This window comes from Staurois parvus, unplaced genomic scaffold, assembly GCF_062004578.1.
Source record: "Staurois parvus isolate SC_StPar_1 unplaced genomic scaffold, SC_StPar_1.0 ptg000456l, whole genome shotgun sequence".
NCBI lineage: Eukaryota > Metazoa > Chordata > Amphibia > Anura > Ranidae > Staurois > Staurois parvus.
Genome location: NW_028318252.1, coordinates 1,186,791 through 1,203,128, shown reverse-complemented (window position 1 = coordinate 1,203,128; position 16,338 = coordinate 1,186,791). Strand labels below are relative to the sequence as shown.

Here is a 16,338-nt window from a genome sequence, read left to right as displayed (position 1 = left end):
TGACAGAACAATACCAATACAATGCAAAACATGAGGGGATTGAGGGCCCTGCTCTTTCGAGCTTACAATCTAGGAGGGAGGGGATGGTGGCACAGGAGGAGATAGCTGTGGGAGATGGAGTGGTAGGAAGAGTGGAGGAGGTCGGCAAGTTAGCAGGGGGTGGGGTAGGCTTCCCTGAAGAGATGGGTTTTCAGGGTGCGCCTAAAGGAGAGGAGAGTAGGTGATAATCTGATGGGTTGGGGCAGGGAATGCCAGAGGATGGGTGACACCCTGGAGAAGTCCTGGAGGCGGGCATGGGAGGAGGAGACCAGGGAACTAGAGAGAAGGAGGTCTTGTGAGGAGCGGAGTGTGCGTGCTGGGTGGTATTTGGATATTAGGTCAGTGATGTAGTTCGGGGCAGTATGGTGGACAGCTTTGTACGTCAGCGTTAGGATTTTGAATTTGATCCGTTGCGCAATCGGAAGCCAGTGGAGGGATTGGTAGAGGGGGGTGGCGGAGATGGAGCGGTTGGAAAGGTGAATGAGTCTGGCAGCCGTATTCAGGATCGACTGAAGCGGGGATAGCCAGCGGCGAGGCAGGCCAGTGAGGAGGGAGTTGCAGTAGTCGAGTCGTGATATGATGAGGGAGTGGATGAGCTGTTTAGTGGTTTCTGGGGTTAGGAACGTGCGGATTTTGGCGATGTTGCGGAGGTGGAGTCTGCATTAGTTTGTTATAGATTGGACTTGGGGCTGGAAGGATAGGTTGGAGTCCAGAATGACACCAAGTACTCTGACCTGCGGGGCGGGTTTGATGGTGGCGTTGTTGGATGTGACGGAGAAGTCAATGGGGGGTGGTGTGCGGGCTGGGGGGGAAGACAAGAAACTCAGTTTTGGAGAGGTTCAGTTTAAGGAAGTGGAGCGACATCCAGTCAGATATGTCGCTCAGTAGGTGTGTGATTCGGGTGGAGACTGAGGTGGTGAGGTGAGGGGTAGAGAGATAGATTTGTGTGTCGTCGGCATAGAGGTGGTAGTTGAAGCCGTGAGAGTGTATGAGTTGGCCAAGGGAGGAGGTGTAGATGGAGAAGAGAATAATAGAATTACAAAAATTCTAATATGACAGAATACAACTTCGGAAGTGATATAATGTATTTTTTTATTTCTGAGCATGTGTGGTCTTGGTCTCTCAATTTTTTTTAAGACAAATACCGTACTGAACAAAAATTGTTTACACGGTTATGAGAAAAACTTTCGTGCTTGTTCCTTCAGATATTGTCACATGAACAGTCGTGATTAGCTGTTAATAGCTGTGTACTAATGAACAGATTATCATGTGATCACTCGGAAAGAGTTTTTGTCATCCGATTTTCTGATCGTGTGTATGCGGTATTAGCCAATGTGTTCAATACTCTGAGTCACTGACTATGAACAAGCACCTTGAGTACACAAGCTGCCTTCAGAGGCTGGACATGCGATCTGTAAGGTCTTTTTGGAAAGCATTCATCAAGGCCAACCAATCAGTCTTTGGCTGAAAAGTAAACCTCCCCATTGGTAAAGATTCCATGACCAACGCCTTTTCAATGATACAATGAGGGGAGCCTGGATATTTTTTTTTTTTTTGTCGAAACAGGGAAGCTTTTTGGACATTGGGGTGGATTTCAAAAACTGCACCATGACCACACTGCTCTTGTAAAAACAAAAAAACAAAAAAAAACCCACATAAAACAAAAAAAAAAAAAAAAAAAACACACTTGGAAATGTATAACGCACAACATGGTGCTTTACACATGTACTTCGTACCTCAACAGAACTAGATGAAAGTTCTGTAAACAAAGAAAAGAAAAAAAGTTAAAGCCCAGTCATAGGACTTTGTCAGATCCCCCTCAATCTCCTAATCACTTAGCTCCTTCTGTTCCATTGGGTAAAGAACCCCATTAGAATTCACTGGCTTCACACAGCTGCCTGATTTTTATGAATTACATTTTGCATAGTGGTACATAACAAACAGCAGAAAACGATATCTGTTCTCCATTAGAAATGACCCCCCCCTTAGTGTTCAATGTTCCCTACAGAGTTAGTGAATGCTGCTCAAACTAATTAGACAAGAGCACCAGCCAATGCAAGGGATGCGTTCATCACTTCATCTCCCTCTTACTTCAAAAGGCCTTGCAGGCGCACTTCATCAATCTTCTTATCATACCACTTACCTTAGATTTGTATTTTTCCTTAATCTGGGGCCAGACAGAATCTTGGAAAGTGCTGACATCCACTGACTGCGAGCTTGAAAGGAGATCCTGAGAACGGGAAAACCAAGAAGCAGAATGAACCCTTCTAATGAACGGAAATTGGATTGGTGGATAAAAAGGTTACTGCACATCATTTGTGTTGATGCCAGGCAGAGGATAGACAATTTTACAGGAACTGTTAAAAAACCCACATCCAACTTTCAAATGCTTACTACATTTTTGTGACTATTTTCACAGATTTGTCCTTACCATGTATTCAATGTAAGGCAGCTGCCATATTCATAGAGCCACAAGTAGGGTCAGTTGTGGACTTAATTTGTCAAACTCACAGGACAGTAAACCGTGCATTGTTCTTGTGGACACATGCCACCTTTACTCTCATGATTTCACAGTTCCTGAACAGTACTTTACCTGAAACTGGAGGCAGACAAGTATACACATTGCACTACATCAGCTTCCCTCACACTTTTTACCCCATTGGAAACCTTGCAATAAATTTCAGGTCTCGGGGAACCCCTGCTTAGATTAGTCCATGGGTGTTCAATAGGAAATGCTCATTTCATTGCTAGTGATCATTGGGAAGAATGCGCTCTCACAGCGGTGGTCAGAATGCCACCCTTACAGTCATTGTCCTGGCTCTTACAAGTTATATTGGCCCTAGAACTATTCAGGCACCATCACGAGTGGTCAGTTAATCATAGCTTAGGGAGCCCCTAGCTAAACCTTGGAGGAACCCTAGGGACACCACGGAACCCTGGTTGAGAACAGCTGCAGTACTAGGCTATAGTAAAGGAACACCCCTCTAATCACATTTTGTTGCTTTTCAGCCTGAAATGACACAGTGTTTGTTTTATCCAACTGTATTTACTCAGTGCAAAGCACTGTCAAAAGATCTTTGGGATAAAGTTGTGGACAGACACAAGTCAGGAGATGGATATTAAAAAATTTCAAAAGCTTTATCAATGGCTAAAAGCACAGTGAAGTCTATTATGAAGAAGTGGAAGGGATGTGGTACAACACAGACCCTGCCTAGATCAGGACATCGCTCCAAACTGCAGGAAAAAGCCAGGAAGAAACTGGTCAGAGAGGTTAGTTGCAGGAATTGATGACAAAGAGTGGTCGTTGTGTGCATGTGACAACAATTTTATAACTTCTCCACAATACTGGCTTGTATGGGAGGGTTGCAAGAAAAAATCCATTCTTCAAGAAAGGCCACATACAGTCACGAGTGATCTTTGCCAAAACGCACCTTGAAGATTCTGAGGCCACGTGCAAAAAAGGTGTTATGGTCAGATGAGACTACAATGCAAATCCAACATAGAAGTTACGTCTATATCTGATCATGCTCCTGTCACAATGATACTACGGGTAGGAGGGGAGCGGAATAAAATAACTAAGTGGAGAATAAATGAGATGCTTATACAAGATCCTGAAATGGAGAAATTGTTTGCATCTAATGAGACCGAGGAGGTATCTGTGGCCACAATATGGGAGGCACATAAAGCATATATTAGGGGAATCCTGATATGGATAGGGGCGGAAAAAAAGAAAGACCAGGAGAAAAAAAAAAATAAAGCTTGTGATGGAGGAGCTCTACAAATAAGAACAGTCACATAAAGAGAAGATGGATATAGACATACATCAGAAGGTAACTCTCAAAAGAGAATAAAAAGACCTAATGGAACAGGAATAGAGGAGGATTTTTAATCGGGTCTCAAAAGAAAGATATCAGTGGGGGAATAAACCAGGAAAATACTTAATGAAGAGACTAAAGGAAAAGAAAACAAAGAATTTTATAGAAAAAAAAAATTAAAGATGGAAAAAGAAAAATGGAGTATTCCACCACTGATATTTCAGTTCTATAAAATGTACAACGACACTAGACAGGGATGCTCACTCTCCCCTTTGTTATTTGTAATATCCCTGGAAAGATAAGAAAGAGTGTAGATAGGACAGGAATTAAGTAGAGCATAAGGTGGCAGCGTAAGCAGATGATATGTTGTTCTATATTGTAAATCCCAGATTAACGTTGCCTAATTTAATGAGATTATTAAAACATTATGGAGAGTTATCAAATCTGAAAGAAAAAAAAAAAACCCTCAAAGTTAGAGATATTGAATATCAATGTCTCAAAAGGTAGAGAAGCAGACCCTACAAAAAGATTTTCCATTTACATGGAGGGAAAGGGAATTAGGTCATCTAGGAATAAAGTTAACGCCTTCAATAAAAGGCCTGTACAAAGCAAATTATATCCCACTAAGGAAATAAAAGATGAGTTGGGGAGACTTTTAAAGGGAGGGACCTCTTGGATAGGTCGTATAAACTTGATAAAGATGGCGATAGTACCAAAAATCTTGTATAAGTTTCATATGCTCCCAGTACATATACCAGGGTCTTTCTTTGGGATAATAAAGAGGATGATACTTAGGATTATATGGGCAAATAGGAAACTGAGAATTAAGTATGAGGTATTGTGTAGGAATAAAGGGAATGGGGGATTAAACCTTCCTAATTTTAGGAAATTTTATTTTTTGGTGATATTAATCATGAATTGTAGATTGGACATATAATTCACAAGGGAAATGCTGGGTAAACATGGAAGGGAGTTTGAGTAAGGCACAATTAGAGAAGATTATTTGGATACCATATAACTTTCATATAATGGATGGAAATACTAGTTCTTTGACAAGGAAAGTTTTAAGATACAATACACAAGCAAAAGGATTGAAATATAAATTCAATATTAATTCCTCTAGTGGGAACGGAATATTTCCCTCCAGGGAAGGATAAAAGTTCCAGGAATTGGATTAAAGATAGAAATGCACGTTTGAACGATATAGTGGATAAGGGGAAATTGTAAACTTTCAAAGACTTAAAGAGGAAAAAAAATATTTATTTTTCACATTAGAGGAGTGGCAGTATTGACAATTTGTTACAGCGCTCCACAACCACTGAGGATGCTGGAGGATTTGTATCCATTTGAAAAACTGTTGAGCTTAAAAATGGTTCAAAAACATGCTACCTCCAGGATTTTTAAGATCCTTATTGATATGGAGGGATCTGATCCTTCTTAGAGAAATGGGAAAAGGAGCTGGGAACAGGATTGAATGAGCAACAAAAGAATAAAATATTTAAATGAACACACAAGGTGATAAATATTAGCACAGTTGAAATGAACTATAAAATGTTTGGCGAGATGGTATATTACACCGAGCGTGGCACATAAACGATTAGATGTCTCACCTCTATGTTGGAGCGGGTGTGGGAATAAGGGAACAATGGCACATATATGGTAAGAATGTCCCAAAATACAGAAGTATTGGCAGAAAATAATCCAATATATCTAGGAGATACTAGGGATCACCATACAGAAGGACCCGTGGGTATGTTTATTTCATAATTCTGAGATTTCAGTGAAACTATATAAAAATAGTCAAATAAAACCTTCTTCGCGTCTGTGAATCTTCAAATATTATTCAGAATTCATACTTCCACTTGAGCCATCTCCAAAAATATCACTCTAAGTATCCACATGTGCCTCAAAAAAACAAAAAAAAAAAACTGTATAGAGTGCATTATCCCTATTGCATAAACATCAAATAAAGCTCAAAATCTAAATCTCAGTGTATATTGTGTTCCAGATACTTAAAAGAGTGATATTTTTGGAGATGGATCAAATGGAATTATGAATTCTGAATAATATTTGAAGATTCACAGATGCCAAGGTTTGATTTGACTTTGGACTTTCTGGGGAAAAATTGTGACTTTTTTGTGTCTAGGTATGGGGTAGGCAATCTGCAGCTCTCCAGCTGTTGTGGATCTACATTTACCATGAGGTATTGCAACATTACAAAACTGACAGTTACAGCTATGACTTGCAGAGGCATGATGGAACTTGTAGTCCTGCAAAAGCTGAAGAGCCGCAGGTTACCTACCCCTGGTCTAGGGTGTTACATATATAATTTTGTGGATATACCGATTTTTGTTATTCATATATACAAATAGCGTATTATATCATCTAATTAGTGCGGCTAAGGGTCTTATTCCCAAGTTCTAGCAAGTACCGGAGCCCCCAAAAATAAAAGATTGGATAAATAGAGTTGAATATATAAACAGGATGAAAGAGTTATGCCATATGGAGGAGAATAAAATGGAAAGATTTAGGAAACTGTGGAGTAGATGGCTTGACTTTAAATTATCCAAAAGCTATTTGGAAGTGGTAGGAGTAGAAGGTGAAAATCTTAGAGAGTGTATGATCGAGTAGCTGTGGGGGTTGAGTGAAGGAAAGAGAGTAGAGGTATGATAGAAGGAACATAGATATAGACAGAAACATAATTTAGAAGTAAAAAATATGGTATATGGACAGGGGTAATTGAACTGGGAGGGTGGAGGGATGGTGGGAGGGGAAGGGAATAGGTTAATGTATGTGGAAATTTGTGTATTTGATATGTATTGGAATAAATGATTTTTTTTGTAATAGAAACATTTACTAAAAGATGTAATTTAAAAAAAAAAAAAAGATGTGACTACAATTGAATGATCTGGCCTCAACAACAAATGATATGTCTGGCGGAAATCCAATACAACTCACCATCCAAATGACACCATTCCTATAGCAAAGCATGGAGGTGGTAATATCCTGTTATGGGAGGGGGGTTGGGGTTCTGCAGCAGGAACTGGAGCACTTGTCAGGATAAAAGGAAAAATGAATGGGGCCAAATACAGTCAAACTTTTGAGGAAAATCTACTGCCCTCTGCCAGAAGGTTGGCCTTCCAACATGACAATGACCCAAAGCACACAGCAAACATGAGCACAGAGTGGTTGAAGGAGATGAAGGTGAATGTCCTTGTATGCAAATCTGTGGAATGACTGGAAGACTGCACAAACGGTCACCATCAAATTTAACTGAACTTGATCAGATCTGCAAAGAAGAATGGGCAAATATTGCAAAGTCTAGATGTGCAAAGTTAGTAGAGACATATCCCAACAGACTGAAGGCTGGAATTAAAGCAAAAGGTGGTTCAACAAAATACTGACACAAGGCGTGATCTTGTTTCCAACTCAGTGATCCAGTCTTTTTATTTTTTTTTATGACATGTTGCCATTATAGATCTTTCACTTGGATGTTATAAGTTGCACTGAGTAAATACAGCTGGATAAAACAAAAACTGTGTGTCTTCATTTCAGGTTGTAAAGCAAAAAAAATGTGTTTATTAAATGTGATTTTAAAGGGGGGTGATTCTTTTCTATAGAGTGAAGGATCCTCCTGCGCTCAATGGAATGATTACTATAATACAGCTGCTGTCACTTAACTAATACCAATAAGTGCAAACAAAAAGAAAAAATAGTGAAGCGCTTATATCTCATAAATAAATAAAATAAAGTGCATTCAAAAAAGAATTATTAAAAATAAATGAATGTAAATCTGATACTCCTGTGTGACAAATCTATATAATACACACTAATACATCCCTCTGGTGGGAGAAAAAAATAGTGCAACCGAATATATAATTAAGCTATAGTGATTCAACACACACTATAAAAACCTATTATGCCGTGCAAATAACAAATTTCAATACATAACCAAATGTGAATAAATTAGTGAATATAAAATTAATTATCCACATAAAGTAGTGCCTAATTCATACACATTACATATACATCATAAGTGAAACAAAAAAAATGTCCATGCATGTGACTGTGCTTTTAGAAAACACACGTGATCTCCACTTCTAGGTGCAAGTACTCTCCTCCAAATGGCAGCAATGCCTGCTCACCTCCCCTCCTTGACCCACACAGGGCCCCAAAGCAGTTTCCACCTCAGTGGTGTATCTCCTCTGGCAGACTCCTTATTTCTCCTCCTCTCTTATTCAGACTCATAGAAAGACATAAAACTTTCCATAGTGTAGTATATTTATTAAGAAAGGGTGAAGCAACAAATAATTACACTCACATGGTCCTCTTGATCAACAAGCGTTTTTACCACAACCTATGGGTAAATCTGTATGCACTGGGGAATCCAATATGGCCGCGGCGTCCGGACATGCGTCACCAGGAATGACGAACCGATGCGTTGCGTCACGTGCGTCGTGACTTCATCAGGGTTACCGCCCCCTGGTGACTCAATTGTATTTATAGGGAAAGCCTAATTGAATTCCATAGTGAGGGCGGACTTATGGCTGACATCTTGTTGAAGTCCTGCACTCACATACATAGGACTGTATTATCCTACCCCATAGGTTAACTCTCGTGCTGAATAAAAGATTATACCTATAACCCTTCCTTAGATAATTTATACATACAAATATAAAGTGAATTAAAATACTCAAAGATTTTAAAACCAAATTTACAACTTTATTAATACACTAATATGACTCCTGAGACTTTAATATATATTATTAAAAATAATTCTATTTAATGAATCTTAATGGACTTACATATTGGGAGGATATATATACCCCAAAAAAAATTTTATTTTCATTTAAATTAATAAAATAAAAATAAAAAATAAATAAAAATGAATCAAAAATAAAATTGAAAAATGAAAATAAAAATAAAATAAATATTTATTTTATTTTAATTTTCATTTTTCAATTTTATTTTTGATTCATTTTTAATTTTTTATTTTTATTTTATTTTATTAATTTAAATGAAAATAAAAAAAATTTTGGGGTATACAGTCAGGTCCATAAATATTGGGACATTGACACAATTCTAACATTTTTGGCTCTATACACCACCACAATGGATTTGAAATGAAACAAACAAGATGTGCTTTAACTGCAGACTGTCAGCTTTAAGTTGAGGGTATTTACATCCAAATCAGGTGAACGGTGTAGGAATTACAACAGTTTGCATATGTGCCTCCCACTTATTAAGGGACCAAAAGTAATGGGACAATTGGCTTCTCAGCCGTTTCATGGCCAGGTATGTGTTATTCCCTCATTATCCCAATTACAATGAGCAGATTAAAGGTCCAGAGTTCATTTCAAGTGTGCTATTTGCATTTGGAATATGTTGCTGTCAACTCTCAAGATGAGATCCAAAGAGCTGTCACTATCAGTGAAGCAAGCCATCATTAGGCTGAAAAAACAAAACAAACCCATCAGAGAGATAGCAAAAACATTAGGCGTGGCCTAAACAACTGTTTGGAACATTCTTAAAAAGAAGGAACGCACCGGTGAGTTCAGCAACACCAAAAGACTCCGGAAGACCACAAAAAAACAACTGTGGTGGATGACCGTAGAATTCTTTCCCTGGTGAAGAAAACACCCTTCACAACAGTTGGCCAGATCAGGAACACTCTCCAGGAGGTAGGTGTATGTGTGTCAAAGTCAACAATCAAGAGAAGACTTCACCAGAGTGAATACAGAGGGTTCACCACAAGATGTAAACCATTGGTGAGCCTCAAAAACAGGAAGGCCAGATTAGAGTTTGCCAAACGACATCTAAAAAAGCCTTCAAAGTTCTGGAACAACATCCTATGGACAGATGAGACCAAGATCAACTTGTACCAGAGTGATGGGAAGAGAAGAGTATGGAGAAGGAAAGGAACTGCTCATGATCCTAAGCATACCACCTCATCAGTGAAGCATGGTGGTGGTAGTGTCATGGCGTGGGCATGTATGGCTGCCAATGGAACTGCTTCTCTTGTATTTATTGATGATGTGACTGCTGACAAAAGCAGCCGGATGAATTCTGAAGTGTTTCAGGCAATATTATCTGCTCATATTCAGCCAAATGCTTCACAACTCATTGGACGCTTCACAGTGCAGATGGACAATGACCCAAAGCAGACTGCAAAAGCAAACAAAGAGGTTTTTAAGGGAAAAAAGTGGAATGTTCTGCAATGGCCAAGTCCATCACCTGACCTGAATCCGATGGAGCATGCATCTCACTTACTGAAGACAAAACTGAAGGGAAAATGCCCCAAGAACAAGCAGGAACTGAAGACAGTTGCAGTAGAGGCCTGGCAGAGCATCACCAGGGATGAAACCCAGCGTCTGGTGATGTCTATGCGTTCCAGACTTCAGGCTGTAATTGACTGCAAAGGATTTGCAACCAAGTATTAAAAAGTGAAAGTTTGATTTATGATTATTATTCTGTCCCATTACTTTTGGCTCCTTAATAAGTGGGAGGCACATATGCAAACTGTTGTAATTCCTACACCGTGTCGGTTCGTCATTCCTGGTGACGCATGTCCGGACGCCGCGGCCATATTGGATTCCCCAGTGCATACAGATTTACCCATAGGTTGTGGTAAAAACGCTTGTTGATCAAGAGGACCATGTGAGTGTAATTATTTGTTGCTTCACCCTTCTTAATAAATATACTACACTATGGAAAGTTTTATGTCTTTCTATGAGTCTGAATAAGAGAGGAGGAGAAATAAGGAGTCTGCCAGAGGAGATACACCACTGAGGTGGAAACTGCTTTGGGGCCCTGTGTGGGTCAAGGAGGGGAGGTGAGCAGGCATTGCTGCCATTTGGAGGAGAGTACTTGCACCTAGAAGTGGAGATCACGTGTGTTTTCTAAAAGCACAGTCACATGCATGGACATTTTTTTTGTTTCACTTATGATGTATATGTAATGTGTATGAATTAGGCACTACTTTATGTGGATAATTAATTTTATATTCACTAATTTATTCACATTTGGTTATGTATTGAAATTTGTTATTTGCACGGCATAATAGGTTTTTATAGTGTGTGTTGAATCACTATAGCTTAATTATATATTCGGTTGCACTATTTTTTTCTCCCACCAGAGGGATGTATTAGTGTGTATTATATAGATTTGTCACACAGGAGTATCAGATTTACATTAATTTATTTTTAATAATTCTTTTTTGAATGCACTTTATTTTATTTATATATGAGATATAAGCGCTTCACTATTTTTTCTTTTTGATTCTTTTCTATACCCACTGTTCATCACAGAAGGAAATGGGAAATGTGTGTGTGCACACATGCATGTTTTAACCCCCACATAGATGGTAAAATGTAAACATTCAACATTATCTATACCCACCAGTACCACAAAGGCACACAGCAGACACCATAGTACAAATGCAGAAATTTGCACCTGTATATACCTTTATGCGACTTTGCCAATGCTTTGGGTGCCACTGTACCCCATGCTGTTATAACATGCTAGTTTCAATATTTCCTGCACACTCTACCACATGTTCCTATTAGCCTTTGCTATGATGAGCAGCCTTTCTTGCCAATAGAAACATACAGATGGTGGGCCAGCTCTCCACAATACCAGAAAATGTCAGCTGGCATTCTACACCATTAGTAAAAAATAGGTTTAGAGGTTCAAATATAAAAATTACTGTATCACCCAATATATGGCTTCCATCCAGTAGCCAAAAAATATGCAGACCAACAAAGAAATTTGTGAAAAGAGATTCACAGAAAAAGCGGCTACATTATGGACAGAATGCGATACTCAGAAAAATTTCCCAAAATGATGCTTTATTACACATTAATAATAGACAATCGGGCAATCGCCCTGGTTTACCATCACCTCAGTATGAGACAATACACACAGACCTAAAACCATTTAAAATCACACCAAGGCCAGTCTGGATATAAATGTGCTGCAAAGGTTGTGACAACCATAGTCTAAAACATTTGTAGCACCGCACATTGGTTACACTCCCTGTAGGAGGTGTTTTCAAAAAATTGTACCATAGGTATATATCACATGCTATGCAAATAGGCAAATACAGTTACCACATGGAGAGAAACATAACTCTAAGCCTATACAAGGCAATATGGGTAAAAAATTGAATGCGAAAAAGGGGGGATATACCCCAGTGATATAATTATGGATTCAAGCAGTACAACCCTATAAAGGCACATGTGGTTGGGGCCCATCTACCTGTGGTAGATGCAAATCGTTGCAAAGATTCTTGTAGATGCAAGAGTCCCTGTTGATGTCTTGATGGAGAGATAAATGTAGATAGCAGAGGTCTGCTTTATATGGTTTCTTCACCACAAATGCTACAAATGTTTTAGACCAGTGGTGGGCAACCTTTTTTTTCAACTGAGCCAAATCTTGCCAAAACCACGATTGAAATTTATTTTGAGAGCCACATTTTTAAAACTGAAAATACATAGGATGGTACACTGTTTTCAATAAGTTTTTATAGTAATTCATCCCCCATATAGTAATTCATCCCCCATAGTAATTCATCCCCCATATAGTAATTCATCCCCCATATAGTAATTCATCCCCCATATAGTAATTCATCCCCCATAGTAATTCATCCCCCATAGCAATTCATCCCCCATAGCAATTCATCCCCCATAGCAATTCATCCCCCATATAGTAATTCATCCCCCATATAGTAATTCATCCCCCATATAGTAATTCATCCCCCATATAGTAATTCATCCCCCATAGTAATTCATCCCCCATAGTAATTCATCCCCCATATAGTAATTCATCCCCCATATAGTAATTCATCCCCCATATAGTAATTCATCCCCCATATAGTAATTCATCCCCCATATAGTAATTCATCCCCCATATTAATTCATCCCTCATATAGTAGTAGTAAGTAAGTAGCAAGTAGTAAGCCAAGTCCCTCCTGTGTCAATTCACTTACCTTTGCTCCGCGCGTTCCTCTCGCCATGTTCCCCGCGCCGTTCCGGTCTTCAGGGCGGACTGTGAGAGGAGCCTAGCTCCCCTCACGTTCGTCACGCTGCCCCGCCTACACACATCCTGACAGCCAATCACTAGCTATCAGGATGTGAGTGGCAGCGAGACTGGCCAATCATTGCTGGGCTAGCTGCAGAGTCCTCGGCCGCCCGAGAGGAGGGAGGGGAGCGGGCGCCCGGCACACAGAAGAGCCGCATTAAAATGTGTGAAGAGCCGCATGTGGCTCGCGAGCCGCGGCTTGCCGACCACTGTTTTAGACTATGGTTGTCACAACCTTTGCAGCACATTTATATCCAGACCGGTCTTGGTGTGATTTTAAATGGTTTTAGGTCTGTGTGTATTGTCTCATACTGAGGTGATGGTAAACCAGGGCGATTGCCCTATTGTCTATTATTGTGTAATAAAGCATAATTTTTGGAAATTTTTCTGAGTATCGCATTCTGTCCATAATGTAGCCGCTTTTTCTATGAATCTCTTTTCACAAATTTCTTTGTTGGTTGGCATGCTACATCAGCCCATGATTTAGGACACCTCAGATATTAGAAAGAACCAAGTAAAAGGTAAGTGCAAACACTGCTAGGTGCATTCACTGTAGCATGTTCACCTCCTTTATGGTATTTTCAGGTATACTTGAAATAAATATATAAGGCTATTTGGTACACATTTGGTCACAAATGAGACCAGAGTACCTCCAAGGCTGACCTGCAGATCCTCATGGAGTGGGAAGAAACGAAAGAAAAAAAAAAAGCAACAGGAGTGAGCTAGAAACCAATGAGACTATACCTGGGCTTCCTGGTCAGATATGGAACCATCTCCATCTGAATCAAACTCTGAGTGAGACAACAGCTCTTGTACAGACAGTCTAGTGATAAGAGATAAACATTAGTTTGCCTGGACAGGCTAACCTATGCATTTCTTATTGTTCATACACAGAAGAAATTAATTTACAATTTACAAATGTACAAAGCTAGTAAAACACAAAAAAAAAAAAAAAAAACCCCACAAACACAAAAAACAAAAAAAACATTACTCTCCCCAAACAGCACTGATTGAGCAATTGATGAAGAACCCTCTATCGTACCCCTTCCAATACAGCATGAATGCAGGATTCATGAACTAGGAAGATCACCATAAGAATGGAACACCCTTTTCATGAAATACCAGAAAAGCCTACACTTACATCCCATCAGAGTCCTCATCCAGCTCAGTAAAAGCTTCCAGTGATCTCTTCTTTTCAAAGGCAGCTTTCTCTGCTTCCCTCCTCTCTAAGACACACACATAAATATACAGTTATATAGTTAAACTCACATGGAAAACTATACTAAGCCTACAGAGTGACTGTACTGGCCTTACCTTCCCATTCCTTTTTATGCGCATCCTTGGCTTCCTTCTCTGGTGTCTCTGCCTCTTCTTTCTTTGCACGCAGAGAGTCAACCTCTGACTGTAGGCTCTGACGCTCCTCCACCAGTTCTTGCAACCTTGCCTGCCATAGAAACATTTGTCAACATAATATATTGTTCTCTTCTACATCTTGCCCTGTTCTCGATCACCTGTGCTTTACTGCTATACAGATATCCACTGTTCTCTACCACCCGCTCTATACTGTGGTACAAAATGTCTATTCTCCAGATGAACACTTAATTCAGATCCTACAATGAATTATTGCCCAATTTACTGCACCACCCACTCACAATGGAAGAAATGTTTACACTTCTGGCTTTTAAATTCAAGGATATTGTTATTCTCTTGTGAATGTAAATTAGCGACTACAATAAACTGGACAATGGAACATTAATGTTTATGGTCAGTGTGATCCAATCATTACTCACAATGTTACACACATGCCCAGTTTCAACTGTGAATCACCAACAGCACCCGCAATGCACTGCGGCGACTACCTTCTGTTCTCTTACACCATGCGAATATAGAACATATTCTAAAATAGAAGTCCATTCAAATCCTACTTATACTTAAACCTGCTCCTACCCCCATTCTAAGTCTATTCTAACTACCATGTAAAGGAAACCTCAGTACTCGCTCCGTCTGCATACACTCTGCTGCAGAACACGCACACAGCGGGCGGTCTCAGGACCCAGACCACCACAGAGGACATATCAATGGCAACACACATTAAACTCTGTCCTATTACGACTTATCTACTCCACCTGCCACATCCACATAGAGCATTGTACTTTAAAATTGCTGAACGTAAGGATAATCAGAGGTGTCATGCCCCCTCTGACCATCTGCACACCCCCTCTGACCATCCCCACGGTCTTCACGCCCCCTCTGACCATCCCAATGCTCAGCAGGACACCTCTAACCATCTCCGCGCTCTTCACGCCCCCTCTGACCATCCCCACGCCCAGCACGACACCTCTGACCATCCTGACGCTCAGCAGGACACCTCTACAGGTATGGTCAGAGGAGTGATTGCTGAGTGAAGGGATGGTCAGCCTTAATTAAATACAGTTTTGGTTAAAAAAAAAAAATTTTTAACAGGACAAGTAGATTCTCTTGAGAAAAAAGTAGATTAGGACCCTGATTTAGCCCCTTGGACAAGTAGTTTTTTTTTTTTTTAATTTCCACACCCCTGGCCTATAATAACTGATGACTTGACTTCCGCTGCTGACAGCTGAAGTGTAAACAACACCAGGGGAGAATGACCAGTAGGGGTCCCCATGATAGAAAATGTCAGCACTCATGGAAAACAGATTCCCCCCCTCCCTGCATTGGCTGCTGGTGAGTGGGGGGGGGGGGGGGGGAATGTGACCGTGTTAAGTTCTGTATACAGAGAGGAGGGAGAGCTCAACCCGTTTCTCCTCTGGTCTCTCTCCCTCTATTCTATTACCTGTACTTTTGCCAGCAAAAGTGAATGCTCTGTAAGCCAGCTGCCTGCATCCTACCAACCGATGAAGTAATTGGTTGCTAAGGAATGATCAGGCCTACACAGCTTTCCTTTTTGTCTGCAAAAGTACAGATAACAGAATAGAGTGGGAGAGATACTAGAGGAGGACCAGGATGAGCTCTCCTTTCTCTCTGTACACAGAACTTAACACAGTAACCCTTTCATGGTCAGACTGTACAGAGCTTTGTGTCATTTTGCTGTAGTAAGGGGAGGGGTGTTTGAGCTGGGGGGGGGGGGTTTAGGAAGAGGGAATTTGTGCTAAGTGGGAGAGGTTGTGTCAGGAGGGGGATTTACAACCTACTGACCACTTACTTAGCTCTACCTTACAAAACTGCATTTTAGTGCATGTTTACACCAGGTGCAGTAAAACATGTGAAATGGTGCGTTTTCCTGCATCACACAAAAAAATGTGTAGCCTTTTGCAGTTGTGCACGGGTGCCTTTATTTCTTAATTGCACCCCCACGCATCCACCAGTTGCATGTTTGTTTGCGCCCTCTTAAACGCATGGTACCACAGTACCAAGTATTTTAATGGAG

General features: G+C 40.2%; 1 protein-coding gene across 1 annotated transcript in view; it reads right to left on the bottom strand.

Moving 5' to 3' along the window:
- PRKCSH (PRKCSH beta subunit of glucosidase II) overlaps positions 1-16,338 on the bottom strand; it is a 56,081-nt gene that overhangs the window by 30,783 nt on the left and 8,960 nt on the right. The window contains exons 6-9 of the mRNA XM_089688841.1: positions 14,247-14,376; positions 14,074-14,158; positions 13,677-13,755; positions 2,183-2,269 (exon numbers count right to left, since the gene is read on the bottom strand). Coding sequence (XP_089544967.1) covers positions 2,183-2,269; positions 13,677-13,755; positions 14,074-14,158; positions 14,247-14,376 — 381 coding nt within the window. The remainder of the gene's footprint in view (positions 1-2,182; positions 2,270-13,676; positions 13,756-14,073; positions 14,159-14,246; positions 14,377-16,338) is intronic.